Source organism: Vipera berus (genome assembly GCF_964194415.1).
Source record: "Vipera berus genome assembly, chromosome: 4".
NCBI classification, from domain to species: domain Eukaryota; kingdom Metazoa; phylum Chordata; class Lepidosauria; order Squamata; family Viperidae; genus Vipera; species Vipera berus.
Window position 1 is genome coordinate 63,711,066 of NC_138206.1, and position 17,908 is coordinate 63,728,973.

General features: G+C 39.0%; 1 protein-coding gene across 9 annotated transcripts in view; it reads left to right on the forward strand.

The window, feature by feature from the left end:
- The window catches only part of DMD (dystrophin), a 931,439-nt gene that overhangs the window by 642,990 nt on the left and 270,541 nt on the right, over window positions 1–17,908 (forward strand). For 7 of the 9 annotated variants that reach the window (XR_014026476.1, XM_081327957.1, XM_081327955.1 and 4 more), the window contains one exon: window positions 15,106–15,308. Coding sequence is in view for 8 of the 9 variants with exons in the window: in XM_081327957.1 (XP_081184083.1) it covers window positions 15,106–15,308 (203 nt within the window). In the remaining variant the exon portion in view is untranslated. Of the gene's footprint in view, window positions 1–14,902; window positions 15,309–17,908 lie in introns of those variants that run through there. The other 2 variants (XM_081327962.1, XM_081327963.1) reach the window with 2 other exon arrangements.

Genomic DNA, 17,908 nt, shown 5'->3' on the forward strand with positions numbered 1-17,908 from the left:
TGTTTGTTTTATTGTAGCCCCTGGAATGACTGAAGGGATGATTTTAGGGTTAGCCTGGCTAAAGAAAAGAAATCCCTTTAGAGATTGGAATAACAACAAGTGGCAATTAAGGAACAGAGGAGTCAATCAACAAAAGCCACAGGAGGCACCTGCTTGCAGATGGTTGAGAAAGCAAAAGTGAGAGAAGGGAATACACAAAAAGCAACACAGCAGTTACAGCACACAGTACCTGCTGAATACAGAGATTTAATGGAAGTATTTAATGAAAAGGAATTGAATATTCTCCCCCCTCTTTGGCCATTGGACTGTGCCATAGAGATAATTCCAGGGGACAAATTTCATAAACCAAAAATTTATGCTATGAGACTAAATGAAATGGAAGAGCATAGAGTATTTTTAGATAAAACCCTGGCTCAAGGTTTCATCCATAAACCAGTAAGTTTTTTCAAAAATGAAAGTAACCCTGGACTTTATTCAGATACTCAAGCTGGAGACAAAGACCAAATATCTAGCCTATTGTCAGGTTATAGCTACTGTATTTAAATAGTTTGTCAGTACAAAAAGTCAGGAAAGAAAAATGGTTAAAAGTCGGTACCAGAGACTTGTATGAGATGATAAAGCAGGCTAAAAGGACCTTATTTCCAGCAATTGTCTTTACCTCTGTCACTTCCTTTTAAATGTCAAGCTCTCTTTGGCAGGTTCTAACTTGGCCAAACTTCCCCAAAATTCGGTACTGCCTTGTCAGTTATTCCAACTTTTAAAGTCTTGGATATAATTTTATTTTTTCTCCCATCTTATTCATGGCTGTTAAGAAGCACTGTTTTATACTTCTCATAGTTTTTGATAAGAGACAGTTGTTTCTTGATTTTATCTAAATTCTTGCCTGGTCAACTGTTACTCCCAATTATCTTTTAAAATGGACAGAGGGCCGTATCGTTACCGGGAGGGCCGTCTCCGCTGCTTACAAGCGGTGAGGCACTCCGACCCTCTGTTTCTTCCCCGAGGTGCGGGGAGCGAGGATGTGCAGCCTCCTGAGCTCCGGCTGGTATACCTGAATGCCAGGTCAGTGATTAATAAGGCTCCCCTTGTGCGGGATTTGGTGGAGGGTGAGCATGCGGACCTGGCTTGTATCACCGAGACCTGGTTGGGTCCAGAGGGTGGGGTCCCTTTGGTTGATCTTTGCCCACCAGGTTTCTGAGTGCTACACCAGCCTCGGGCTCAAGGTAGGGGCGGGGGAGTGGTGGTAGTTATCAGGGAGACCTTATGTCCGCGGGAGACCACCATTCCTCAGATAGTCGGGTGTGAGTCTGTCTTTTTGAGGTTTGGTCCGGGGGCGCAGTTGGGCTTGCTGCTGGTGTACGTTTCGCCTAGTCACACAGCGGCAGTCCTGCCTGAGCTACTCGATGTCCTCTCCGGTTTGGTGATTGAGTTCCCCAAACTTCTAGTTTTGGGTGACTTCAATCTACCATCCCTGGGAGGGTCATCTGAGTTAGCTCGGGAGTTCATGGCTTCCATGACGGCCATGGACCTGACGCAGGTAATTTCTGAACCAACTCATGAGGGAGGCCACACCCTTGACCTGGTTTTTTTATCTGGACGGTGGTTGGATGATCTTGGTGGGGGCTCTCCATTTATTATGCCCCTGTCATGGACCGATCATTACCTCCTGTGGCTGGTCTTCCGTTTTGCCACCCCCCGCCGTGGGGATGCGGAACCGACTAGATGGTACCACCCCAGGCGCTTAATGGACCCTGATGGGTTCCAGGCAGCGCTGGGATCCCCACCTGCCTCCATCGCTCACAACTCGGCGGATGCCTTAGTGGAAGCCTGGGAAAGGGCAGCCACTGAGGCACTTGACCGAGTTGTACCCTTGCGGCCCCTGACCCGATGCAGATCCCAACGAGCTCCATGGTTCTCCGCGGAGCTCCGGGAGATGAAGCGTCGGAAACGGGGCCTAGAGAGCTGTTGGAGGTTCAGCCGATCCGAATCCGACCGGTTGCGGTTAAGAACCTATATTAGGTCTTATCTCGCAGCGATGAGGGCGGCGAGGTGTAATTACTTCTCTGCCCTCATCGCGTCCGCAGATAATCGCCCGGCCGCCCTGTTTAGGGTGACTCGCTCCCTCCTTAATCAGGAGGTGAGGGAGGATCCCTTGCAGGGTCGTGCCGAGGAGTTTGGTCAACATCTGTCGGATAAAATTGCTCGGATTCGGACCGGTTTGGACTCCAGCTGGGCAGAGTCTGACGATCAGGACACGGGCGGTCTTGTCAATGTTATCTGGGAGGAGTTTGATTCTGTGACCCCTGATGAAGTGGACAGGATTATGGGGAGGTTGAGCTCCACCACATGTTTATTGGGCCCGTGCCCTTCTTGGCTGGTTTATGCAGCTAGGGAGAGGACACGAGGCTGGTTCCAGGCAGTTATATCTGCTTCTTTGAGTGAGGGTAATTTCCCCGCCGTCTTGAAGGAGGCGGTGGTGAGACCTCTCCTCAAGAAGCCTGCCTTGGACCCAGCTGTGTTGAACAACTTTCGTCCAGTCTCCAACCTTCGCTTTCTTGCGAAGGTTGTTGAGAGTGTGGTGGCGCATCAGCTCCCTCTGGTCCTGGATGAAGCGGATTATTTGGACCCGTACCAATCGGGTTTCAGGCCCGGGTACAGCACGGAGACGGCATTGGTCGCTCTGGTGAATGATCTCTGGAGGGCCCGGGATAGGGGATATTCCTCTGTCCTAGTCCTATTAGACCTCTCGGCGGCTTTCGATACCATCAACCATGGTATCCTGCTGCGGCGTCTCAGGGGATTGGGAGTGGGAGGCACGGTTCTTCGGTGGTTCTCCTCCTATCTCCTGGGACGTTCGCAGTCGGTGTTGGCAGGGGGGCAGAGGTCGACCCCTAGGTCTCTCGTTTGTGGAGTTCCTTAGGGGTCGGACCTCTCGCCTCTCCTGTTCAACATCTACATGAAACCGCTGGGTGAGATCATTCGTGGTTTTGGAGTTGGGTATCATCAATACGCCAATGATACCCAACTTTTCATTTCGACCCCAAACCACCCCAGTGATGCCCTCGTTGTGATGTCCCATTGCCTGGAGGTGGTTCGGGTCTGGATGGGGAGGAACAGACTTCAGCTCAACCCTGACAAGACTGAGTGGCTGTACATTCCAGCATCCCGGGACATTCAAAATGTTCCATCGCTTTCTATGGGGGGTGAGTTTTTACCCCCCGTGGATAGGGCCTGCAACTTGGGAGTCCTCCTAGATTCACGGCTTACCTTAGAAGACCATATAGTAGCCGTGACTAGGGGGGCTTTCGCTCAGGTTTGCCTGGTGCGTCAGTTGCGGCCCTATCTGGACCGGGATGCCCTGTGTACGGTCACTCATGCGCTCGTGACCTCTCGTCTTGACTATTGCAATGCTCTCTACATGGGGCTTCCCTTGAAGACCACTCGGAGGCTCCAACTGGTACAGAATGCGGCCGCGAGAGTTGTCTTGGGAGTTTCCCGGTACTCCCATGTTACACCTTTGCTCCGCGAGCTGCATTGGTTACCAGTTGTCTTCCGGGTGAGGTTCAAGGTCTTGGTGATGGTTTTTAAGTCCTTACATGGCATGGGTCCGGAATACCTCGGGGACCACCTGCTGCCGGCGTCGACTCCCCTCCGCCCTGTGCGTTCCCACAGAGAGGGCCTCCTCAGGGTGCCTCCGGTCAGAGAATGCTGGCTGGTGGCCCCCAGGGGGAGGGCCTTCTCTGTGGGCGCCCCGGCTTTGTGGAATCAACTGCCGGTTGAGCTCCGGATGGCACCGGATCTTCGCTCCTTCCGGCGTGGGCTAAAGACCCATTTATTCGAACAAGCTGGCCTGGCCTGATGGGGAGTTAGGGTTTTAATGTTTGTATATTTTGATTGTTTTAACTTGGGCAGTAATTTAATTCTTTTTTAACTTTTGTACTTTTGTATTTTTATTCAAATGCCCTGTTTACCGCCCTGAGTCCTTCGGGAGAAGGGCGGTATAAAAATTCAATAAACTTAAACTTAAACTTAAACTTAAAATAAAGCTCTCAGAACATGCCTCTTCTTCTAAGCTAATGCTCATGTTTCTAATGCCCAAGGAAGTGCTCATATTCAGCAACTCAGCCCTATAGTCTGACACCTTCCTACAGCTCATCTTTTGCAGCACTGGAATTGTTTAGGGCACAAGGCTGTAGACTAGTGATTTTATCAAAGCTGTCTCATGAGCTGATTGTATTTTTTGACACATTATCTTTTCTTCTATAGCAAATAACACTATACAAAGGGAATACAAAACACAAGTCTGCTTGAACATCTGCCAGCATGACAAATACCATATATAAAAGGCAGGTTAAAAATTAAACGAATGAAAGCAATCTGCCTTGCTTCATTGTTTCTTTAGACAACCCCATATTTTGTAATATTTTGTTATTATGTGATATCTGAATATTCTTTTTTTTAAAAAAAACTTGTTTTTTTGGTTTTTCAGTTAAAATCTACATATTTAGAAAGCATCATGATGACTGGGTAATCAAAGATTCAGTAACAGAGTTTTCAGTACATAATTCAGGTTACATTATCAAAACATCCTTTTCAATTTCCCTTAACATTTCATACAACCAGTTTAAACTAATAAATTTCTAGAGATAGCATGGTCAATTGAAAAATTTGTCAATTCAATTTCATTGAGATATATCTATGTCCTGTTATTAAAGTTTACCTAATTTTAATTTTAATTATATTATTCAAATTTAGCCTTTAACATCCCAAATAATATTCACAACCCAAATTTCCCTTATTTCATTACAGCAAAAACTATAGCATCTAACATGTACACAGTGGCTGAGTAGCTATATTCTACCTAATAAACTGTCTGTTTCACATCCTAATACATCACACATTACTGACAGGACCACAGCCTATGTTTCCTGACAGTTAGAACAATTAACCAGTGGAACAACCTGCCTCCAGAGGTGGTGAATGCTCCAACACTGGAGGTTTTTAAGAAGAGACTGGACAGCCATTTGCCTGAAATGGTATAGGGTTTCCTGCCTGAGCAGGGGGTTGGACTAGATGACCTCCAAGGTCCCTTCCAACTTTATATATTATTATTATTATCAATCTAGAACTATTTATACACAACCAGATGGTATTTTAAATTTTAGCTAATTCTTAATTCTTGAATAGAATAATCAAACGTCTTTTAACATCAAACATGGGATCTATAAACCAAATTTCCATTATGTCGGTGCACAAATTATAATGTCTAAAATAAGCCTAATAAATACATAAACACATTCTAGTTCTATCTCATAAACATTTTCTATTTTAGATCCTGATAGATCACTGGTTACTAAAAGGATAACCTTTAATGGTTCTCTAAGAACTCACTTTTTAAATCTAACTTGGGCTTTCTTTTTTTGCCAATCAGGTTTCCAGACCAAGGCCTTTGAATTGCCAGATAGGTCTCCCTTCACTCCAATACATATTATTTGAATCGAAGGAGGCCATCTAGCCATCAGTGGTCCACAAAAACCAAACCATTTGTAATCATTGTGTTGTTGCCCTGTTAGTTCTAGTCTCTGTATTTGCTCTAAAAACTTTATCTTCAGTTTGGTCTGTTTTCCTCTTCCGTCTGGGTTCATCTGCTTTAAATAAAGTGTCTTATCCAATTTTGTAATTAATGCTTGGCTATCCAGGCTTTCAGGGAACTGTCTTTGTTGATCTTCCACATCCTCTATGTTAACATCACTATCTTGCACATTAAGTTTTCCCATAGTATGTTGTTGGTCCTTGAGGTTATTTGCCATAGTGATAGTTCCTTGTACTTTTACAGTTGTTGGTTCTTTGGATAGTTGTTGCTTATATTCCTCTGTCTCAATAGTAATATCTTGCAATTTTATTATATTCTGAAGTGTAAATTCTTTAGTTGCACTCTGGGTTTCAATTAGTGACTTAAGGTTGGCATGTAAATTATTAAATCTGGAGATAGACATCTCAGTAACTCTGTAGATTGTTTCACATATGAGGTTATAATCAAGCAAAGTTTGTGGCTGATCCTTCTCCATTTTGTAATAATTACAGTATAAATAGTCCTTGGTGGAGGCTAGTTTTCAAACAAAAATCAGTAAGAATCCACCTCCACAAGTCTAAGCCAAATTCATCTCCAGCTGTTTCAGGTTTTTATCTTAATGCCAAGGTCAGTCCAAAATGTAAGCAAGCTTGTTTTCCAATAGTATTCACTAAATATCCTCAGAGTACTTCAAAAGACAGTATCTTTTTATTTATTTCTTTTTTGTCCCCTTTTTTAGACTAATAGGTAGAATAGTCCATTTCTGTAAATATAGGAACTTTGGGCCAAAAGTAGAAAGGCAGTAAGTACAATAAACCAGTATAATTTACTAGAAGGCTGTTTCTTTTCTCTCAAAGGCTGCTCTTGAGGAGGGTGGGGAAAGAAAAAAATCCCTTCCCTCTCTCCTCACAGGGGGAAGCAAATTCAAGAAGCTTTTGACAGGGAAAGTAGACAATTAGGAAAACAAGAAGGCAATTCTCACCCAGTTTTCAAGTGCTTTGTTGTGCTTTTGGCTTTGGCAGGAAACGGCTAAATGATGGGCCATGGGACTGGCTGATCCTTTCTTCTTCGGTTCGGAGAGTAGCTCCAAGCCAACGGGAGGGCCGCCGCCCTTCTACTGCTGATGGGAGAGACCTCTCCCCTGCTCATCGCCCCTCCAGGGTGACTTTCGACCCCTTTACAGGGGCCCCCCAATGAAGAAATTCAGGCGACACGAGGAGCGAATCCCTCACATGTCTGGGAGCACTGAAATTCCGGAACCAGAAGCCTTGATATCTGAATATTTTAAACTCCTACCTATCTCAGACTTCAGCATAAATACTTTTATTGAATAGCGTCAGATACAGAATGCCTCTCCAGGCACAATTCAAATGTGCAAGTTACAGTGCATACCCTATGGGAAGAGAAGAAACATCTATCTTTTCTTTCCTCCCTATCACCATTTTATATATAGAATGGTGACTGCAGTCAATGACATAAATCAATGGAAACTGTCCAAATTATTGAAATGCTTGATTTATCATGGTCCCCAAATTGCAAAGCAATTTATTAGTGGGGAATTTATCTTGCAGCAGTCAACTTTTGTAGGTGATGAGTGACACAGGATCAGAGCTCCCATGTATATACCCTACAGAAGGGGTCCTCAACCTTGGAAACTTTAAGACTGGTGGACTTCAACTCCCAGAATTCAATTCTGGGAATTGAAGTCCACCAGCCTTAAAGTTGCCAAGGTTGGAGACCCCTGCCCTAGAGTACAAATGTTCACAATAACTAGACTGAGTTTTAAAAGCAATCGGAGCACAGCAGTTTAATGGTGCTATACTCCAAACAGACTCCCATGTATGATATGTGTGTGTGTGTGTGTGTAAATTTTTTTGGATTGCTAACAAAGAATTAAAGAGAGACTGATCTGCATTTCAAACTTATTTGTTCTCATCAGTCAGCCATACCCTTCTGAGATTCGAACCTGTTTGGATTGTTAGCAATCCAAAAAAATTACACAAATATGAGCTGTCACTGTTGTGACTACTGCCTGTTGATGGCCTTGGGTTAGGCTGAAACAGGAAATAAGATTTGTCCCATGTTTGGGGCCTAGCAAGGTAATCTAAATACTTAACAAACATTTAACATATATTCATGTGTGTTCGTCCCAGAAGGACGAAGCTGAAGTCACCAGCCTGAGGATGACGGATGAGATTTCGTCGAAACGTTGCCCTGATACCTCCAATTCTACGTGGGAAAAAACCCTGAATGACCAAAGATCTACACACACACACACACACACACACACACACACACACACACACACACACACACATATATATATATATATATATATATATATATATATATATATATATATATATATATATATATATATATATATATATATATATATATATATATATATATATATTCATAGTCCACTGTCCATATTGTATTGGTTGTCTAGCAACTTCTAAAATACAAAAAGACTAGCAAGTCTTCCAAGAACATAGCTAAAAGCTATATGGCCACTGATTTTTTTTCTTTTTTAAAAAAACATTTTATTAAATTTCAACAAAGTATAAAGTACAAGAATGCAAAAAGAAAGAGGGTTGGGAAAAAGAAATGTTAAGAAAAAAAGTCAAGAGTGCAAAGAAAATAGAAAAAGGGGGAAAAGAATAATTTCCAACATTCTTCAGTAAAGATACAAATATAAAATACATTAGCACTTTACTCTAAAATCAACAATAATGTACAGTACTTCTATCATCATAATCTAATTGTCAAATTCCAAAATTAAATGTTTTTTTTCTTTCAGTTCCTAGCAAGAAGTCCAAACAGTGGTTTCCAAGTCTTCCTTATTTAATATGTTTAAGTGACAGATTACAGACTTTTTGATTTTCTTTTCTTTAGTTGGCACCTCTTGTTTGAAAGGTACTATACCAGCAAACAAGCAAGTACATATATTGTTATTTGCTGGATCTATATGTCTCTTTTGTTTGTAGAATGAATGCATAAAAAAGGATTGCAATTCTTACATGAATCGTATTAATATTAAAACAGCAGCCTTCCTCCAAGTACATTATTTCGCTTTAAAAACAAAATCAACATTTAAATGTTACTGAAAAGTCAATAAAAGCAGTATGCAAGAGCATGCTCTGAATGTACTAATACAAGCTCAGTGCAATAAGCAATAATAATGTAAGTCTTTGCATTTCTAAATGTTCATTAAAGCTAATATCAACAAAACAAAAAACATGCATGCACGTGTACTCAAACATTCATCATCAGTTCATCAAATCAATGCAATCAACCAAGACTATGGAGGTTGGTTTGGCACTTTGAATTTTGGTGTAAATATGTAGAGTTAATTATGTAAATATATTTGTTCCATACATATTTGTTATTTTAAAATGCATCCCAAGTGTCAACACTAACTAGATACAAAAACAGGCAGTGTCCCTCCCTCTCTACACATATGTTCATGTTAAAGTGTGCACAGTCTTTATGCATGAGATAACCCAGGAGTAAACACAGTAAACAATGGTCTGTAATAAATGGTGGTTTATCTTACAATATCTACAATATCATACACCAGGAACAATATACATACATGTACTAATACAGCAAGATCCAACAAACCACAGTTACAGCAGGAAATGAAAGAGACATCAGCAGAGTCTTCCCTTTATACAAAGGCTCTTAAAGAGACACAGACCCTGCTGAGTCACAGCACAATCAAAATATGCATTGCATTGCTTAATGCTAGGTCTGGCATCCTTTGCAGCACTCTAAAACTTGCATGACCTAACCTCCTGTGTAATAAATGTACGCAATTATCATGCGTGGGAGTGTTTGTAAGTGTTCGTGCACACCCATCTTGTTCCTTTCCTAACATATATAAATTATCCAGTTTAATACTATGTGCACAAATCCTCCTACCTTTCCTGATGGTGTACTGACCCTTTGCAAAAAGTACTTCATACCCCATGTTATCCAAATACTGAGTAAATTATGGTCTAACTCTGGTACATATAATTCATTATCCAATGTTTCTCCAATACCAGGTACATAAACTTTACCTTCCCCTTTATCAGCAGACTGTTGTCCATTACCCAAGCTAACAAATGTTTGTTTAGCTGGTCTTAGGTGTGAAAAGATTTGTGGGTCATTTGCAATATGCTGACTCATCCCACTGTCAAACAGCCAAGTGGTTTTTTCAGTTAATGTTGCTGCCAGGGGAAATGTCGCTTGTATAACTCTATGACCTTATTTCACTGCTCCTCTGTTTCTCCTCTGAGGGCAGCATCTCTGGAGATGCTCTGTAGAACCATATGTGAAGCAGCATTTTACCATACAAATGTTCTTGGCTGCTCTACTGGCATCTTTGGATGTTGCAGTTTTAGGCATGGTCTCTGTGTTGTCATCCCCTCTCTGCTGCCTTTCCGGCCATTTCTGTTCCTCCTCCAGCAACTGGCCAGTCAAATAACTCATGGTTAAGTCCCTCTCTTGAATGGACTCTAAACTGATCACTAGGACATCCTATGAAGTGTCCAATGAACTGAACACTACACACACCTTGTGTGCCTCAGTAAAAGTCATTCCTCTTTCTTCTTACTCTAGGAATGTCTTTCTCATGGACTGCAAATGAGTAGACATGCTATCTCCCGGTTTCAGCTGGGCCTTATATAGCTTTCTTGTCAACATTACTTTTCTGCTTGCAGTCTCTCTCACGTATACACTGCACAAAGCTTCCCAGCACTCTTTAGCAGACTGGAGACCCCTCACGTGTATCAGCTGGCTACCCTCCAAACTCAGGATTATGCTGGCCAATACTTTCTCATTCTTTCTCCAGTCTCCATCATCCAGGGATGCAGGTGGATAAACAACTATCATCCACAAATCCTCCCATTGCAGGTACATCTCCATTTTCAGACATCAGGAGAGGTAGTTTGTCTCAATCAGATGAAATACTATGAAACCTCTTCCCATTATGCTGATGGAGTCCATGTTGTCTGCTACCATCACAAAGCACAACAAACCACAAGCTTTAACTCCTCTGGCTCTGGCTCAAGCTCTCACTGGGTTTCTCCTCTCTGGGCCCATAACCTGTCAGAGCATGCATAGTCTTACTGTGCGAGATAACCCAGGAGTAAACACAGTAAACAGTGGTATATAGTAAATGGTGGTTTATCTTACACTATCTACAATATCATACACCAGGAACAATATAAATACACGTGCTAATACAGCAGGATCCAACAAACCACAGTTACATCAGGAAACAGAAGAGAAAGAACACATCAGCAGAGCCTTCCCTTTATACAAAGACTCTTAAAGAGACACAGACCCTGCTGAGTCATTCCCATCATTACATCTTACATTACTAAGCTGGTTAGCTGTTAAATCAATACCTTGACATTTCACTTATGTAATAATAAACTACTTTTCTTCTGTAGAAAGCATAAAACAATGTACATGCAATATGCAACCAATGTGCAGTCTACTTTACATGTTGTGATAATTGTGCGGCAATTACAAAAATCAAGCACGTTAATGGGGTAATTATTTGCTTTTTGTCTGTTCCCAGCAATTATCTCAGAAATTTGGAAGCATTTTCTTCCCTGGCCATTTGCTTTACAAGCTTGCCAGGAGAGATGTAGGAAGCTCTGTGGTCTGAATCTCCAGTACCCATGGCTCTGCATCTGCTCAATTAATTTGCAACTGGATGTTCCAGATGCGGTAGGAGTTCCTTTATTTTATACAAGACCAAACCATGTAGTTAGTTGTTTAAAACAAACCACCCTCTCTTAGTTTGTAACAAAGCTTGTACTTAGCTAGATGAACATAGATATTTCTTAAGTAAACTGAAATAATTTAGATTACCATAATTTGCATTATGTGGTTCAGAATATGACTGTCTGTCCTATATTATTTGTGGGACTATCTGTCATTTCTCCTGGTTCAGTTGCACTGGCTTGTCACTGAATTATGAATCATATTTACATTGTTTATTCAAACATATACATTTTTTTAACTTTAGGAATATTTTATCCATTATGTTAGAAGGGATTTTGTGTTAATTTTCTATGGGCTTTTTGAAGTGCTGCCTAGAAGACATATCCAGGTCCAATTAGGATCTGGTTGCACCAACTCTATCCTCTACCAACCTACCCCCAAGTGTATGATTATCATCATTGTTTACTCACTGTAAGATAATCTAAGGTCCATTTGAATAAACAAGCATTTTCTCCTAATTTTGCACTTTACTTGCATATTACTGCCTTATGGCAAATTCAGTTTTTATTTGCATTATATATTTCATTTACTGTTTAATGAAGTTGAATTGAATAATTATTTCTGTCTGACATGTTTATTGAATTGTAAACAAATATTCACCAGGAGCAAGCATTTTTTTTAAAAAATGGAAATAACTATATTATTTCTGTATTCTTCTTCTCCCTGTAGCCTTAAGGGCAGTACAATAGTGCATTGGTACTCAATTGCTTTGAAACTCATCGAATTAGGTACTCAATGCATTTTGATGCAAATTTTTGTTCCGGTATTCATCATTTGTTTGGTACTCAAGATAGAACTTGTCAGTGTTGGCTGCATTGTGACTCTGTAAGGGTCCACTTCAATACCTCATCCTAAGAAAGCAGAACTTGTGGAAGCAATTTCTTCCAAAAGGAACTTTCATTGGGAGAAGCTGATAGCAGGCATAATAGACAGGATCTGAGGGTTTCCCACTCAGATCAATAGGTTAAAAGGGTCCCTAGCAAACCCCACCCCAATAGTTCATCCAGTCATTCTGAATGGGCCAATCCTCAGGTGTTAAGTCCATTGTGGGAAAGAGCTGATAACAATGGTCTTTCCCAGGCTCGTAGCGATATTGTTGGGGCTTTGCACCTTCCCTTCCAAAATGGGAGATAAGCCAAATGGCTGGAGGCACATTCCTTTCTCACACCAAGGTAACATCAAGGTAGAAACAGTTCAAAGAGACAGTTCAAAGTATGCTGAGACAGCGAAAGGGATACAATGTAGCAATAGAGAGAAACAAAGAGACAGCCTGCAGCATTTTCCCCTCTCCCCTCTAGGAGTATGACAGAACCCAGAGTAATAGAAGAAATAGAATTAGAAAGAGTCCCCATTACTAATATCATGGGATCTGACAGACTCACTACATTATTCCATATGGGGGGAAAAAGAAGAGCGCTGACACAGACATTCTTCTATTACTTTGCTAGTACATATGCCTTCATTAGGAATAGATATGTAGAGTTCTCAAAAATATTTATATTCATCAAGGTCAGACAGGTGTTCTCTTACCATTTTCTTGTTTATTTTAATTTTTATTTCTAGTCTGTCTTTTAGAGTTAGGTTTTTAGTAGGTTGGGCTATAATTTATTTTTGCGTGAAGACCGATGCAGAGAATGAGTTAAGCAGCTCTGCTTTCTCTCTACTTCCTTTCTCTCTATTGCCTTGCCATCTTCTCTCTTAAGTGGACCGACTATTTCCTTTCCTTATCTCATGTTATTTATATGTTGAAATAAACTTTTTTATTATATTTGACTTTTGTTGCAAGTATTTGTTCATTCTGAGTCTTTGTTTTCCTAACTACATCTTTCCAGAATTGGGCTGGGGCTGATATTCTGCCTTAGTTATGTGTCCCTTTTTGTACTTATCCTTTTTGCCTTTCAGTTTATCAGAGAGAGAGAGAGCTTTGTGCAATCATACTGGTTTCTTCTTGGACTTCTGTTTTTGTTTTGCAGTGGTATTAGACTGGGCTTTTATGATCATATTTTTGTGTGTTTCCCATGCTTCTTGTTTTTATCCATGGAATTTTTCTTAGTCTCTCTCTGAGTTTGTTAAAATCAGCTCTTTTAAAAGTTTAAGACACTGGTTGGATTATATTCTATTGTGATTGAATATATTATTATAATATATTGATAAGCAGTAGCAAGAATTTTTTTTTGGCATTAGCCCAATTTTTTTACAAACCACAGCTTGGAGTAGTACATTGTTGACTCAAGGGTGCATTGGTTTTATGGATAAGAGTCTATTGGAGTTCTTGTGTAAAGGTGTTTTAGTTCTCAAAGATAATGCATGTGACTCAGCTGATGTCAGTAAAAGCACTGGAGGTTATCTGAGGCCAGTAGCTCATTTATGATTTGATTTAGCCATGGGGTTCCCTTGACTCAGCAATAGGTTCTTCCTGCTGACAGTTGGATTAGGTTTAGAAATTTCACACATTTATGTTTTTTCATTCAGAAACATTCCACTGCCCAACTGAGCACTAAATGCCAATGTTTTTTTTCTACACCAACCTTTGGAGTATTTGACCTACATTATCCTCTGTGCTATAAGTGTTATTTGCAATGACATGTATGGAGTTCTTTGCATATTTCCAGACTAGATATATGTATATAGATTCCAAGTTATGTTAGTTGAAACTCTTCTGTCACTTTGTCAAGCTCTCATTCAGAATTGAGATAAGCTATTTTTTGTTTTTTTTATGCTCTGTTTAGCCATCAATTTGTTAGTAACTTTGATGAGTCTTTTTTCCCCAAATAGAAATATGCCTATAGCCATAATGTCTAAATGAAAGCATAGATAAGAAGTATGGCATTAAATGCTCAACTGAAAAAGAAATTTATTTCTTATGTCTGTTTTAAAAATAGTAGTATTAGTTTACTTGTAATGTAGACTACTAAAACTATACCTAAAACTAAGCATAGTAACAGTGTAGGATAAAGACAGCAATAATGCCATAGCCCATTATAGTCATCTTCCATAAAAGGGCCATGCGGTATAATTCCAAATTTAAGGAATGTTTACTTTTTATGTGATACTGTTGTTGTCATTGTTACTGTTTTTAGGACACCCTAATGTCCTGAGTTCCTATTTAGAAAATTATTCTTACCATAATCATGGGAAGAAATATTAGGAATAATATATAAATATGATAAATAAATGCACCTGCAGTTTGTTGGGTGTAAAGTGAAACAAAATCTTTTTATATAATGAAATAAGTCTCTGATCAATTTGAACACTGTATTTGCATTTATACTTGAAAATAAACCTGAACCTAAATAGCTACTCTTTGGGAAAGTACAGTAGTTGGGCTCTTAGTTTGTTTCCAGCCCCTCTTCAATCTGTTCATCATCATGGAAATAGTGCTAGAGGTTATTGATTATTTGTCAGTTGGAAATCAGAAGCTAGCTAATGTTTTCCATGGTGATATGGCAAAAAAATTCCACATATAAGGAGGTCAGAAGCCTAAGGAGAAATAGAATAATTGTTTCATCTGCAAATTAAGTTTTGCTTCCTTTTGCTCCAGTAAAAAGCCATTTTGAAGGGCTATCCCTATGCCCAAATGCACATAAATGGATATTAATTATTAAAACAAAACAAAAAAAACTGACTACACTGCTAATGACCGCAGTTGAAATAAATAATAATGCTAAAATAATTACCATGACAAAAACGTATTAACACACTTTCCCCTTGTCAGTAACTTCTTAACCAAACTGTTACTGTGGTTACAGAAACTCTAGTAACCAAGGAAACTACCATCTCCAAACAAGAAATGCCATCATCTTTGCTTCTAGAGGTACCAGCCCTGGCTGATTTCAATAAGGCATGGATAGATCTCAATGACTGGCTTTCTCTATTGGATCGAGTGATAAAATCCCAGATAGTTACCGTCGGTGATGTTGATGAAATCAATGACATGATCATCAAACAAAAGGTATGTAAAATATTTACACACTGCTTTTTCTATATATTAGTACAAATAGCTACAATAACATGTCTCTAAATGTAAAAAAAAATCCTTTGAATTATCTTTTTAGCAAACCTGTTTTAAATCGAAGTCTGATTTATTTGTTTTTTTCACACTAATGTTTAAATATTTGCAAAAAATATAAATAAAAAAATTATGACAGTCTATGTATTGTTTCTAGTGGAACAATTTTCCTTATGTTTGGATTCCATGCCAAATTATCTTCAGAAACTATATGTAAGTTGAATAGTAAATAAGGCATGCAAATGATTCTTTGCCTTTGTATGTTGGAATATCTTTTTTTAAAGTTACAATTGTATTATTAGAAATATTTTCAATACCCATTTTTTTAAAAAGCATACCATTAACAAGTGTTTTGTTAGCAAATAATACTACTTATCTGTGTAGAACCGAAAAAAAATATAGAATTTATATATCTCTACTGTGGCCACGCAGTGGCTCAGTGGGTTAGGATGCTGAGCTTGTCGATCAGAAGGTCGGCAGTTTGGTGGGTCGAATCCCGAGTGCCGCGTAACAGAGTGAGCGCCTGTTACTCGTCCCAGCTTCTGCCAACCTAGCAGTTCGAAAGCACGTAAAACTGCAAGTAGAAAAATAGGGGCCACTCCGGTGGGAAGGTAACAGCGTTCCGTGCGCCTTTGGCATCTAGTCATGCCGGCCACATGACCACGGAGATGTCCTCAGACAAGCGCTGGCTCTTCGGCTTTGAAACGGAGATGAGCACCGGCCCCTAGAGTTGGAAACGACTAGCACGCCATGTGCGGGGGAAACTTTACCTTTACTGTAAAATTAATGAAATAATTTATTTAATAATTTATTTTAAAATAATGTTCTTCTAAATCTAATGCTGTTCAGTATAAGAGCTACAGATTGCATAATACACAACTTCCTAACATTCTAGCATTTTTTTATTATATGGTGCTTTATTTTGTTTTTTAACTTTTTTCTTTTGTTTCATTATGCAACAATTATTTTTTCTAGTGTAAAACATTCAGTGCAAAATGTTTGAAAATGTTCTCTATTTGTATGTCTGTAGAACAAAAGAAGATTGCACACTTAAATTAGAGCTTTGAAAAAAGCAACTTTATTGAATTTCAAAAATGCAAAGAAAAAAGTTAAAAGGCGGGAAAATCGAAAGAGGGAAAAAGCAAAATTTGGTGTGCAAAACTAAAAGGGGAAAAGGTTATAGAAAAGAGTAAGTTCCCACTTTGTTTGGTACAGATGCAAGAATAAGCCTTTCAACTGGAGTATACAGTATACTGTATACAGTATACAGTATACTGTACTTCTATAATCAGACACAGTTCTAGTTATTAAATCCAAAGATTAAAATTTCAGGTTTTTTTTTCAGTTTCAAGCAAATAATTCAAAAGTAGTTTCCAAGAAGAAACGAAGTTGGTCTTTTTTCCCCCCACTAAAGTGGTCAATTTTGCCATTTCTGCCAACTGCATTACCTTAAATGTTGTGAAAATTGTGACTATTTTAGCAATATCTTACATTTGCCATAAGGATTTCAATAGTTAATTTTCTCCCAACATTATTGTGTTTCAGTTATTATCACTTCACTCCCCTTCCTGTTAAGGATAACAGTGTATGTTTGTCTGTGTGCTTCCACATGCACAAACTTAGTTTTCTAAGTGCAAATATACTTGTGAGAAACAATTAACCCTTTAATCAGGTATTCTAATAAAGACAAAACTATTTACACTCATTTATGCTTATGCATAAATGCTTATACTTAAAGATTTAAGTTTTAGGCTTATGTTTTGTAAATGATGACTTGATATTTACTCTCCCTACTTGGTTTCTGGTTGGTTTCTGGTTGAGATTAGATTGGGGGGTTTTATGTTAAAAGTTACCCCTTGTGTAAAACATATGAGAGCATATGAATTCTAAATGCAAGCTGATCTGTTGAATCTATGGCATGAAGGTTTCTTTCATCTATGGAACTAACATAATGTATTTTTTTATGTTTTTGCCAAATGGAATGGCTTTTTTTCCTCTTATACTCTCCAATTTATAGATGACAGAATACGAATATGGGTATTGCTATGACTTTTTATCTGTTAACATATTAATATTTTATTAGTTTTTGCACATTTTCCACATTGAAATATGGATATCTCTGAAGCACATGGCATTCATTATGTAAAATGAATATTTAAGTTCCTAAAATAGTACCTTCCTTGCATAAATGTATTTTAAAAAATCTAATTTACATACGAGAAAATGATGTTTGTTTTTAAAACAATATTATTTCTAAATCTCTTACTAGAAACTGATTAATAAAACTAGAGCATCTTCCCTTGTAAGGTGAAAAGACAGATGACCTAATTATTATGCTGGCAGGAAGAGAAAGCAAATACTTTATGCAGGAAAGAAGAGCTTATTTATACTTTTATAAAATGTATACAAAGTTATAAATAATCCAGTTTTGTAAAGCTTACATGTTAATCTTTCCCTGATGTCAGCTACTATGAAATTATTTTTAAAATATGTCACAAACATAATCAGAAATGCTGTTTGATATATTTTGCTGATTAATAGCT